The following is a 13,581-nucleotide window of genomic DNA, read 5'->3' as shown; positions in this document are numbered from 1 at the left end:
ACATGTGGTTTATTTGTCCTTAGAATACACACAGAACAATGACCAAACTATCCTTGGGTAGTGTTTCTTTTAGGTTTGGGAGACGACAGACAGATTCCAGCCAGGGAATTCCCAGCCAGAGAATCATAATAATCATCTTTATTATGATTGACGGTGATGTTTTTCTTCATTGAACACATAACAACGATCTACTCCATATCTGTGGATAGACGTTCTTTTAGAGTTGGGACATTATAGACAGATTACAGCTCGGGAATCTTTGATTAATTGTTATAATGTGTGTGTGCAGTTTATCTATCCAAAGAATGCAGACAGAGAAATTACCAAATATCTGTGGCTAGTGTTTCTTTTAGAGATAGGACAGACAGATTCCGGCCAAGGAATACTTTAATCTAATCGTTGTTGTGTGTTTGTTCATGTACTGCAAACAGAACTTCTTCCTTCCTGTTTCATCGGTTAATGAGTGAACTCAGGAAGGAAAGAGGAAAGTACAAGTAGGATCTGTCATAATAGGAATCTAATGTGAATATTCCTTTTCCTATTGTTCCTATTGTTGGGGAAAATTGTTTGGTTTTCCTTTTGGAAGGAATGAATGGTGAAAACTGAGATTCCGCTGTAGACAGTATCTCATGCAGCCTTACTGTTGGGCATGAAGAAGTAGGTGGTTTCCGTGAAGGAGCCGTTCCCCGCCAAGGACGTGGCACGGACCCTCACGCTGTAGTTCCCAGGGTGCATGAGCAACAGCTTGGTGCCACCAGACTTGAGGTAAGCAGGTCGAGACACGCAAGCTGTGTGAACCTGGATCACAAAAAATAAATACATTAAGAATGGGGACTATGAGTGAAAACTAGCATTGTGCTGTATCTGGCATATTTACTGCAACTTATTATATTGTATGTCCATTAATATGTACTGTCGATTCCAAATACACCGACAGTAAAAATTGCATAAATTGTTGCATCCAAGACTGCTTATGTGCCAGTGCCACCACTTCATAACAAATGAAGAGCTTGCAACCAAAAGGCGCTAAATCCATTTTGACTGATTTCGAGAAAATCAATGATTTTTAACTACGCACATATCAATCTATTTGGTCATCAAGTCTATATTGCAAATGAAAGAGCTATCAATATAGGTCATAAAAATGCATGCTATAAAAATCCTGCACACACCATGTATTTTATATATTTTTTTTAATTAATTTTTTTTCGGATTTAGCGCCTTTTGGCTGAAATGATGGATTTAGCACCTTTTGGCTGAAATAAATTTGAAGTCACCTTTAACTTCTTCAATGGCATTGTTGTAAAAGAATGTAAGGTGCTTTAATGTGCTATGCTAATAAAATAATTACAACACAGAAGCCATTCTCAACATACAATACTAAATAATTATTATTAATTAAATTAATAAAAAATTTATTAAAAGCAGTGCTCATATTTGACTGCACCATGAAGGTGACAGTGACAAAAATCATCTCATTCCAAACTCTTTACATTGTATGTTTTTTAGTACAAGTAAAATAATGTTTCTCATGAAAGTTGGAGGTGTCAAGGTAGAGACATGCCTTTTATGGCGTAAAAAAAAACTTCCATGTTACAGAATACTGTAAAAACACAATTTGTGTTCTCCTGAATTGCATAACATACTGAAACTATCATACGTGTACTTAATGTACACAAACAAAACAGGATGCGCACTGATACTGGCTTTCTGTATGTGCAGTGCCAATTGTATTCTTCTCTCTGATTGGTCAGATTATCAATAGATGGGAAACTTGGGCCAATCAGAATAAAGAATAAAGAAAGGGATTTAGCTCCTTTTGGTTGAAATCTGAAATGGAAATAGCGCCTTTTGGTTGAAAGCATAAATTCACTTTTTCATCACTTTTTTTCATATTTTTAAAAATGATTTCAAGACCAAAATTCAAGACAAAATTTGTGTTTGGACACACATGACAGCGGTCTATTAAACTCATGAAAAACATGCAACTTAGTGAAAATTGGATTTAGCGCCTTTTGGTTGCAAGCTCTTCAAATACTTTCATTTGAAGGTCAGGCATGCTGTATATTTGAATAGAATCCAAAAGTGCAGTGCAGTGAGGATGCCAGTCTATCCCCGTATCTGCATTCTAGTCTTCCGCCCTGCCTCTGTCGCTATGGCAACAGAGCAGCGACTGGCTCCTATGCTGTGTGAGGGGAATTTGTATTTGTATTTAAACACAGTCGGTTGTAGCATTGGGGTTTTTTTATACACAAGTATGGCATCTGCACTCCTACAAAAAGGTACTGACCTCAGTCTCTCCGACCTTCCTGTAGAACACCTCATAAAGGATGATGAGGCCATTAGGAGAGGGGGGCGCCTTCCATTTAACGAACACAGAGGCGGGCTCGCCGTTCATGATCTCATGGCTCACCGGGCCTGGGATGTCATCGGCTTTCTCTGCAGGCACCACACCAATGAAGTATCACGTATTTCACGTCATGTGCAGGGCGAGTATGGAGGATGCGGTCTCACCTTCGGGCATGGTTCTGGCACTGATGTACGTGGCCATGCTGCAGCGCTTGAGGTCTGTGGGGTGGTTGCAGGCCATGATCTCGATCTTGTAACTGGTGAAGTGTTGCAGGTTGGAGATGACGGTGGACTCCTTGGAGAAGACCTTCAACTCAACCTGTGCAGAAAACAAATATGACTTCTCTTAGTATTATGAATATATTGGATACTGGCAAAAATTCTTTCTATGATATGAAAATGACTGCTATTGGTAGAAATGATAATCATAAACAAGATTTTACCGCTAAACGCTGAATCTCACAGAAATTGTGGATAAAAACGCTGTCATCGAGAGGAGAGGGAACGTTCGTGTGGGGAAGTATCTTCTCTGAGGACCGCTCAATCGTGGCACTATATCAGGGGTGCTCACACTTTTTCAGCATGCGAGCCACTTTTAAAATGACCGAGTCAAAATGATCTACCCACTACAAAAATGATAAACATCTATTTATTTTCAAATGTATTGAGGATTATTTGTATGTACAATGTATGTTGATGTACCTTACATAACCAAATGAGCCAATATTGCAAAACACACATCATTAACTATGAACATTTTTTGTAATTACCGGAGTTTACTTTGATGACTTGCACTGAATTGAATCAGCCAGGGATGCATAGTCCGGACAGGAGCTGCTGATAGCCAGGTTAGCCAGGCAAACGCACTTCGAAAAAGACATTGTGAAAAAAAAAAGTCCAGCTCCCATATCCGTATGGAAGTGATATGTTTTTGCCTTTTTACTTGGTCCAGCTACTTCACTCATTTTAGTGACCATAAAGTTTAGCGAGGGCTTAAAATCTGACGCAATTCGCCGACTAGCTTAGCACTTTGCATCGTTGTTTATGCATGAGCGGTGACCTAAAGGTCAAAATTCAGTTGTCATCTGACTGGTTGTCCTGTATGTCAATCAAGTAACGGGGACGGCTGATAGGCTGACATCGTAAGTTCTCCTGCACTTAGAGACGTTGTTTGATTTGATTGGTCGCCCGAAGGGCAACATTCAGTTGTCATCTGAATGGCTGCCCTGTATATCAATCAAGTGACAGCATTGATGCTAGGATGATATTTTTTTAATGTCACGCCACGATCAACCGGTAGATCGCGATCGACTTAATGAGCACCCCTGCACTATATTATATATACTTATATATACTTTATTATAAATACTAAAGCGAATTAAACAGACTGAAATGGCCATAAACACCGGCGAAGGTTGGCGGAACCTCCTCTCATGGAGCCCGAGTGGAAGCCAGCGAGTTTAGCACATTAGTATGGAGAATGAACTGCCGACAATATCGCCATATCATGATACATCCCTCTACTTCTGTACTACACAAAAGAATATGTAGTATTGGAATATGTAGTATATCATACCTTGGCTCCCTCCTCGTCCTCGGGTGCAGCTTTGGGAGCATCGTCGGGAGAGCTGGGGATTGTGGGAAGAAGGAAAGGCAATTCGGTGGCGTTGGCGACTCCCACTGAGCGTCGCCTGCGTGATGGTCTGGAGGGGAAACACAAGTTTACAAAAGGTAGCCGCTCATAAAATGAGATGTTTATGAATTCAGAAATGTTTGCATGTAACTGAATACATTTGAAGAGCTTGCAACCAAAAGACGCTAAATCCAATTTTCACTAAGTTGCATGTTTTTCATGAGTTTAATAGACCTCTGTCATGTGTATCCAAATCACATATTTTGGTCTTGAAATCATTTTTAAAAATATGAAAAAAAGTGATATGAAATTTATGCTTTCAACCAAAAGGCGCTATTTCCATTTCAGATTTCAACCAAAAGGAGCTAAATCCCTTTCTTTATTCTTTATTCTGATTGGCCCAAGTTTCCCTCTACCTTGACACCTCCAACTTTCATGAGAAACATTATTTTACTTGTACTAAAAAACATACAATGTAAAGAGTTTGGAATGAGATGATTTTTGTCACTGTCACCTTCATGGTGCAGTCAAATATGAGCACTGCTTTTAATAACATTTTTATTCATTTAATTCATAATAATTATTTTGTATTGTATGTTGAGAATGGCTTCTGTGTTGTAATTATTTTATTAGCATAGCACATTAAAGCACCTTGCATTCTTTTACAACAATGCCATTGAAGAAGTTAAAGGTGACTTCAAATTTATTTCAGCCAAAAGGCGCTAAATCCATCATTTCAGCCAAAAGGCGCAAAATCCGAAAAAAAAATTAATTAAAAAAAAAATATAAAAATACATGGTGTGTGCAGGATTTCTATAGCATGCATTTTTATGACCTACATTGATAGCTCTTTCATTTGCAATATAGACTTGATGACCAAATAGATTGATATGTGCGTAATTAAAAATCATTGATTTTCTTGAAATCAGTCAAAATGGATTTAGCGCCTTTTGGTTGCAAGCTCTTCAATTATGGGTGTTATTCGATTATGACCCAAAACACCACAACATCATCTAGAATATAATTAGATTTTTCATTACAAATATCATTACAGTAAACCTTGGATATATCGGATTAAATTGTTCCCACTGGTTTTGTCCGATATAAGCGAAATCCGTTATATGCGTATACCGGAAAATGTCCGTTTTACGCATATATCGGATTTATATCCGGTATATGCGTAAATCGGATTTTATCCGTTATAAAAAGGCACTTCCTTGACTATGTTTCCAATGTACCTGGACGCGCAGGCAACGCTGCAAATGACGTCGTATAGCGGGCTGTCACGATTCGGCGAATCGGAGCGCCACGATGCGGCCATCCGATATACATATGCGAGGGAAATTTAATGGAAATGCATTGGAACGGGACTGGAGATTTTGTCCGAAATAGGCGAAATCCGTTATAAAAAATCTGATATATGCAATGAATTTTTATTGGAAATGCATTACAGAAAAATCGCTTCTTTTTTATCTGTCCGTTGTGAGCGAATTTCCGATATATCCGAGTCCGATATATCCGAGGTTTACTGTACTTTTTGGAATTGGGTATGTAAAACCATGGAGAGGATTTTGGGTTACAGCGTGACTTTTTCATGTGAGACATTGTATCTGGGCTACCTGGTATCTGTATAAAATCATGTTGGTAGCATGTAAAAAAAAGCCATTACCAAAAAATGGCTTAACCCAAGACCCCCGATATTGGAGGACCGGCTTTGTGTGATGAACACAATACATGACATGGAAGTGTTAACACATAGATTGAGGACTGGAGAAGACATGTGTGGAGAAAAATGGGTGAAATGGACACTATTCACGGACAAAAAAAAATCAAGGAAATTACTCGAATTGCACCATGACAGGGAATGTGGGATAACCAAATTGTGTGCTGTGTATGTCCAGTGCCAACTTTTTGTTTTTGTTTGTGTTTGTATTGCTGTTGATGTTTTGTTTAGAAAAATATAAAAATAAATAAAAATAAAGTATTAAAAAAAAAAAAGGGTTATTCATTCATTTTGTTTAAAGCGTGTTGCATGTCTTGGCCCAGGGGTGGGCAAACTTTTTAACTGGCGGGCCGCATTCATTTAACAAAATTGACGGGGGGGCAGACTCAATATTTTACACGTAACAGTCCAGCTGGAATTATTGTATCTGTAAAAGTGTCATGCAATCTGCTATATGGGCACTTTGAGATCATTTATTTGGTGTAAAGTGCGTTATAAATTTATAATAATAAATGTATTGTTTTTTTCTTATTATTATTTGTTATTATTATTATTTGTATTATTATTATTATATGCTTGTGTCCCTTTTTTCAGGAGCACTTTGTAAACAACAGACCACATCAAATAACAAAATTATTAAATCTGTAAAAGTGTCATGCAATCTGCTATGTGTGCACTTTAAGATTATTTATTTGATGTAAAGTGCGTTATAAATTTATAATAATAAGAATAAATTTATTATTATTTGATATTATTTATTATTATTTGATATTATTATTTGTTATTATTATTATTATGTGCTTGTGTCCCTTTTTTCAGGAGCACTTTGTAAACAACAGACCGCATCAAATAACGAAATTGATAAAACCGCCAAACCATGAAAATGTCATCTCAAGCCATGATGCCAGCTTGTATGTTGACTTTAAATGAAATACTTTGGAAAGAACGGGCGGGCCGTATTCAAACACTTGGCGGGCCGGATGTGGCCCCCGGGCCGTAGTTTGCCCACCCCTGTCTTGGCCACATGCATTAACCCACTGCTGCACCTACAAACTGCCTCCACAAGGTGGCTCCCAAGAGCCGACATCCACTTCCTGTTGGGCGCCCAGTGAAAAGGCAGCAAACACAGTCGTTGCAACAAAAGGGATGCTTCCACTCTTTCCAGCATCATTGACTGTGTTCCGTATGACACGTGAGCATCTCTTGTCTGCAGCACAAAGCTGCAGGATGGACTTCAAACCTGCTCAGGCAGAAGGGAAAACCTCAAAATGCACTAGCGTGATGGAAGAGAGGAACACGGCCAGGTCTTTGTGCACTGCGGTGCATGACACTGACCTATTGCAGCATGGCCTCAAAATCCCATCCCACAGAGGTGTGTGTGTCGGACCAAACGGCAGTCTGCATGACTGCACCCCTGACTGGCATGAATGGTAATGAGCACAGTAATCACTCCCGTAGGGAAGCCGCGACAAAGCATGTGTGTGTGTGTGTGTGTGTGTGTGGACAGGGTACTGTAGGTCCACAATCAGAACCTCCCACCCCACAGCCCACCCACTGTCCTTCCCAGAACAAAAACAACCCTGCACATAAATGACAACCACAAACATTGAAGGACAAGAGCTGGCACGGCAAAACAAATCATGGCGGCTGGAGACAGAAGAGTTGTGATGTGATGCGATGCCATGCTAACACCAACTTAGAACATCACAGAACCCAAACCCACCTGCTCTCAAAGACCTCATTGTGCAGGTAGTTCTCAAAGGTCTTGCGGTACTCGATCTCCTCCTGCTCCTTCTTGAGCTGGATGTCCGTCTTGGGGCAAGCGCAGCACTTGCCGCCGATGTTGGGCTCGTCTGTGTGGTTCCACTTCTGCTCGTCGTCGCTGTCCAAGTGGGTTGGCGTTCGGGACGGCAGCTTCATTCCTGCAGAAGGACAGAGACGTTTAGAAGCGTGGAAACAACCTGAACTGTCTTATGCAAACAAAATATATATATCTAAAAAAAATGCAACAATTAACTTATCCAATTAATCGGCAACTGGATTAATTGTTTTTTTTATTTAAATTAAATCTAATACTGGCTATTTTGGTATTTGGTTAATCTTTTTAATCTGCTAATTAATCATATTGTATTTTTTTTTGATGAAAAAATATTTAAAGGAAATACAATGACTTTAAATTAAATGAATTTAAATGAACCTAATACAACTACTTTGATGGTCAGGTCATAGTTAAATTTAAAACAATGTGTTTATGGATTGATAAAAAAATAAAATAAAAATAGATTTTCCAAGAAAATAATCCAATTTCAAAATATTAGTCAACCAACTGGATAGTTGAATAATCATTAATGGTTTTTACCAATAAAAATTTAATAAAAAGTAATGAATCTAATTCCAACAATTCTGGTATTCAATTAATAGTTATAGTTAATAATTTTTTGATAGATTTAAAAAAAACAATTTTTTTTATTGATTTTAAATAAACAAAAATACTACCAAACATTTTCAGTTTTTAAAGTTATTATTTACATTTATTTTTTAAAGAAAACAATCCAATACCAAAGTAGTTTTCGATTAATTGGACAATTAATTAATCTATTTCGCAAAGAATGATTTAATAAAACTACAATGATTCTAATACCACCTACTTTGGTATTAGATAACTAAGTGTAACCAAATCTTATTGTATCATTAAAACAAACTACAAATAGTTGTCGATTAATGGGATCATTCATCAATCATTGATTTATCAATGACTTGTTGCATCTCTATCAAAAAAGGTGCCCTGTAAATAATAGTAAATTCCATTATTAGTCACAATCTCAATTTTAAGCAAGAAAATCCTAAATCTTTTTTCCCCGAATGCTGCCTCCCCCTCGTCGTGCTGACCTTGCAGGCAGTAGTCGAACTTGTAGAGGTCACTGTCCTCGGGCTGCTTGCGGCAGATGACCCGGTAGTGTGTGATGTTCCCGTTGGGATTGGTGGGAGGCTTCCACTTGAGGATGATCTGGGAGGAGGAGTTGGAGGAGGAGATGGGATCCAGAGGCACGGAAGGCTCTGAAGAACAAGATGGAGGTGGACAAACATTACTGCTAACATTCTAGTCCAGGGGTGGGCAAACAACGGCCCGGGGGCCACATCCGGCCCGCCAAGTGTTTGAATACCGCCCGCCCAATCTTTCCAAAGTATTTCATTTAAACTCAACATACAACCTGGCATCATGGCCTGAGCCAACCTTTTGATGGTTTTATCAATTTCGTTTTTTATCGTTTTTTTAATAATAATAATTATTATTATTAGATTATTATAATTATTATTAGAACTATTATGATTATTATAATTATTATATTGATGCTAATTATTATATTAATTCTATATAATAATATTGTTATATTTGCATATTTTACATAATAATAATATAATAATTATTATTTTAATTTTATTGTAATTATTATAATATGTTATTTTTAAAATATTTAAATATAAATATAAAATAATAAATAATAATAGCAGATTGCATGACAATTTTACAGATACAATAATACCAGGTGGACTGTTACGTGTAAAATATATAGTCTGCCTGCCCCCCCCCCCGTAAATTTTGTCATATCAATGCGGCCCGCGAGTCAAAAAGTTTGCCCACCCCTGTTCTAGTCCATGTCCTGATTTGTCTTTTTCTTTCCTGCTATTGTTGTCCCGAGGTAATGGAGTTAAAGGAGTTTTTGTCCGTCAAAGGCACTACGCAGCATACATGTGAATGACGACAGTGACTTTTTTGCCACTGATGCACAGTCCGCTTGGGACTTGAACATGATACCAACAAGGACGATTTAAACCATTTAAATCGAGATGTTTATTTCTTTAAAGGAATTTGTGAAACACCTAGATATGAGAGGTTTTTGTCACACAACGACCTGTAGATATTGATAGCAAAAACCCACAACAAAAAAAAAAACAACATGAAATTTAGACAATAATTCCACTGATAACATGATTTTTAATTAAAGCTCCATGTTGTCTTCGAAATATTTCTCCCGACAAAGAGGTGTAGAATATTTGTGAAGCAGCAGCCACTCACTGGAGGCGTTGGTGCGTACGTAGATGATCTCACTCTTGGCCCCCTGAACCTGGTGCTCGTCCGATGCAGACAGTTGGGTTTTGACCATGATGGCGTACTGGGTCCAGGGCTTCAGGGGGCGGATCAAATGGCCCGGCTCGCTCTGTTCCTTGTTGTCGGTGACGCGGGGAGGCGGGTCCACGTCGGCAATCACCCAGCTGTTGGACCCGCAGGCGTCCTGCCCGTCAAACTCGGTCACGTTCTTGTATGGCCTGCCGGTCACAGCAGGGAACCCCAAGTCAACATGGAGAACCCAACACAAAAACTACAATCCAATGTGCTAATACTTACGCTTCTTTGTAAAGAACCATAAATCCCAGCAAATCTCTGAAATCAGACGGCCAAAAGGGCTCCCACTTGACCAAAATCTTGTTAGACGCCCTCTTGACGTAGGTGAATTTCAGCAGCTTGGTTTCACCTGAGGGACAGAACAGATCACTGAAGATAAGACGTGCATTGGAAGCAGATGAGATATTTCTCTGGTATACTTTTTCAATGTTCAGTTGCTGCGTGATGAGTTTAGTGTTCTTTGTTAGACGACCCGGTGAGTCAGACTATGATATTGGTCTACTGTTACATATAATAACCTGACGACTGACAGCTAGAAAGCGCTACCATGAACAAATAGTCCAATGTGGGAGCGTTAAGTCCTTCGAATGGAAGACTGAGCAGAGCATTCAGATGATCTTACAGGAGGCCTGGTCCCCGTTGGTGCGCACGGCAATGTCGTTCTTTTGGTTGCGCTCTTTGGTACCCGTCACCTCCTCCATTTTCCGGATTTCCGACATGCAGAGTTTGGAGTTATAGTGGAAGAAGGTACGGCCGCGCTGGATGGTCAGGTTGTGCTTGGACCAGTCCCACAGCTCACGCAGATTCTGGTTGTCCAGTGCGTAGAAGGCATAGATGCTGGAAGAGGTGGACACATGCATGAGACCACAGGTCACGTTCGAAAAATAACACATCGGCAGTCATTTTACAATGCAGTATTATGAGGAAAAATAATATCATTTTAGTATCATAATGTTGAAATATAAAAAAAATATAGAAATTTCCCCCTTAAATCGTAGTATGAGAATCGTAAATGTAAATTTTGTAATGTAAAATTGCTTGGGGGGGGGGGGGGGGGGGGGGGTAAAAATGGAAAAAACTGCTGGAATTCCAGAAGAATAAAGTCAAAATACTCTAATACTATAATAAGACAAAAGTCTAAATTTTGCAAGAATAAACTTAGATGAATATACTATGCTATATTATATACTATAAATAAAAAATTGTCATTTTAGTAGCATAATGTTGAAATATAATATAAAATGTCATAATATTATGAGAAACAAATGAAACACAGTAAAATTGTAATCTTTGGAAAATTAGGTTGGGAAAAAATTGTATGTAAATGTGTTGCTATCATAATGTTGAAATATAAAAAAATATAGAAATTTCCCTCCCAAAATCGTAGTATGAAAATCATAAATGTAAAAGTTGTAATCTTTGTAAAATTTTTAAATTGGGGTGGGGAGAGTAAAAATGGAAAAAAACAGCTGGAATTCCAGAAGAATAAAGTCAAAATACTATAATAAGAAAAAAGTCTAAATTTTGCAAGAATAAACTTAGATGAATATACTATGCTATATTAAATACTATAAATTTAAAAAAAATCATTTTAGTAGCATAATGTTGAAATATATAAAATGTCATAATATTATGAGAAACAAATGAAACACAGTGAAGTTGTAATCTTTGGAAAATTAGGTTGGGAAAAAAGTTACAATATTATGGTAATAGGGGCAAATTATTATGAGAAGAAAATTTACAAAAAGAAATGTAATTTTGGGAGAATATCGTCAAAATTGTCACAATTTTACAAGAATAAAGTCCTAATATTATTTTCATACCATAGAGTTGACATATTAAGTTATTATTATAAGTGAAAATGCTTTTTATACAGAGTTTGATATAAAGTTGTTATTTTTAGACAATTATGTTGAGGGAAAAAGTTATAATTTTGCAATAAAGTGAAAATAGAGGAATGAAGTAATTGTATTGCAAGCAGAAATTCAGAATGATTAATTAAAAAGAAAGTTTAAATATTTTGAAAAATTAATAATAAAAAAAATAAAATGACGCTAAAATGCAGGTTTTGTTTCTAGAAATATATCCAACTTCTTAGCATATGTAAATGTGTTGCTATCATAATGTTGAAATATAAAAAATATATAGAAATTTCCCTCCCAAATTCGTAGTATGAAAATCATAAATGTAAAAGTTGCAATCTTTGTAAAATTTTTAAATTGGGGTGGGGAGAGTAAAAATGGAAAAAACAGCTGGAATTCCAGAAGAATAAAGTCAAAATACTCTAATACTATAATAAGAAAAAAGTCAAAATTTTGCAAGAATAAACTTAGATGAATATACTATGCTATATTATATACTATAAATAAAAAAATTTCATTTTAGTAGCATAATGTTGAAATATATAAAATGTCATAATATTATGAGAAACAAATGAAACACAGTAAAGTTGTAATCTTTGGAAAATTAGGTTGGGAAAAAATTTACAATATTATGGTAATAGGGGCAAATTATTATGAGAAGAAAATTTACAAAAAGAAATGTAATTTTGGGAGAATATCGTCAAAATTGTCACAATTTTACAAGAATAAAGCCCTAATATTATTTTCATACCAAAGAGTTAACATATTAAGTTATTATTATAAGTGAAAATGCTTTTTATACAGAGTTTGATATAAAGTTGTTATTTTTAGACAATTATGTTGGGGAAAAAGTTATTATTTTTGCAATAAAATAAAGGAATGAAGTCATTGTATTGCAAGCAGAAATTCAGAATGATTAATTAAAAAGAAAGTTGAAATCTTTTGAAAAATTAATAATAATTAAAAAAAACTAAAATGACGCTAAAATGCAGGATTTGTTTCTAGAAATATATCCAACTTCTTAGCATATGTAATAAATGTGTTGCTTTACAAAATATCCGTTTCATTTTTCATGATGCGGCCCTCGCTCCGTGGGCACGCCACCATTAGACACACTGTGAGGAAGGGAGGGGTGAAGACATGAACACATACTCTCCCTCAAGCTGCTCCCCCCTGATGGTGCGCAGTTTGCGGAGGAATGAAAGGGACACAAGGGCGTAGGCTCTGCGAACGGTCAGGTAGCCGGTGATCTCCTCAAGCTGTCCCAAACTGGCCTCCAGCTCGGCAGCGATGTTATCTGCAGGGGGAAAAGTACAAGGAAATGGTAGGCTTGGATGGAGAAACCTCTTTAGAACTTGAAAGCTCTGTGAAGCCGAGATAAAGAACAGCATGCACAGCGACACGGTGATTGAACCACAGAAGAAGAAGATCAGGAGGCCCGGCGTGAAGCTGGCCTTATGCATGTGTGTGTGTGTGTGTGTACACGCGCTTGGACTCACTCCCTCCTCGGATCTTGATGATCATGTTGCCGTGGAGAACGGTGCATCCTCTCAAAGCCTGTGCAGAGGTGACCGAGTCGATAGTTTTATTCCCCACGCACAGTTTAGGGCAAAGTCCCGCGCACGGCGAGCATGTCAGCCTGCAAAGAGAGAGAGAGAGGCCTGTCAATAAAAACATCAGCATCCTAATGAGTGCGCCGAGGTGGGACATGTCGAAGGGCCGCCTTGATGAGCGCTGGCTCGCATGATGCCGATCGATGTCGATCGATACGGACAAGCAAGGACGTTTTGTGCATTTAGTCAAAAAGGGATTATTGCGTTCAATGGAG

At 37.6% G+C, this 13,581-nt stretch overlaps 1 protein-coding gene across 1 annotated transcript in view; it reads right to left on the bottom strand.

Annotated features, from left to right (window-relative positions):
• insrb (insulin receptor b) overlaps nt 1–13,581 on the bottom strand; it is a 128,840-nt gene that overhangs the window by 14,904 nt on the left and 100,355 nt on the right. The window contains exons 5-15 of the mRNA XM_058073090.1: nt 13,253–13,392; nt 12,906–13,050; nt 10,514–10,728; nt 10,114–10,240; nt 9,784–10,034; nt 8,595–8,762; nt 7,429–7,627; nt 3,926–4,052; nt 2,515–2,668; nt 2,291–2,439; nt 642–798 (exon numbers count right to left, since the gene is read on the bottom strand). Coding sequence (XP_057929073.1) covers nt 642–798; nt 2,291–2,439; nt 2,515–2,668; nt 3,926–4,052; nt 7,429–7,627; nt 8,595–8,762; nt 9,784–10,034; nt 10,114–10,240; nt 10,514–10,728; nt 12,906–13,050; nt 13,253–13,392 — 1,832 coding nt within the window. The remainder of the gene's footprint in view (nt 1–641; nt 799–2,290; nt 2,440–2,514; nt 2,669–3,925; nt 4,053–7,428; nt 7,628–8,594; nt 8,763–9,783; nt 10,035–10,113; nt 10,241–10,513; nt 10,729–12,905; nt 13,051–13,252; nt 13,393–13,581) is intronic.

This window comes from Doryrhamphus excisus, chromosome 5, assembly GCF_030265055.1.
Source record: "Doryrhamphus excisus isolate RoL2022-K1 chromosome 5, RoL_Dexc_1.0, whole genome shotgun sequence".
Lineage (NCBI taxonomy): Eukaryota > Metazoa > Chordata > Actinopteri > Syngnathiformes > Syngnathidae > Doryrhamphus > Doryrhamphus excisus.
The sequence above is the reverse complement of the archived record's forward strand: the minus strand, read 5'-3'. Positions and strand labels throughout refer to the sequence as shown.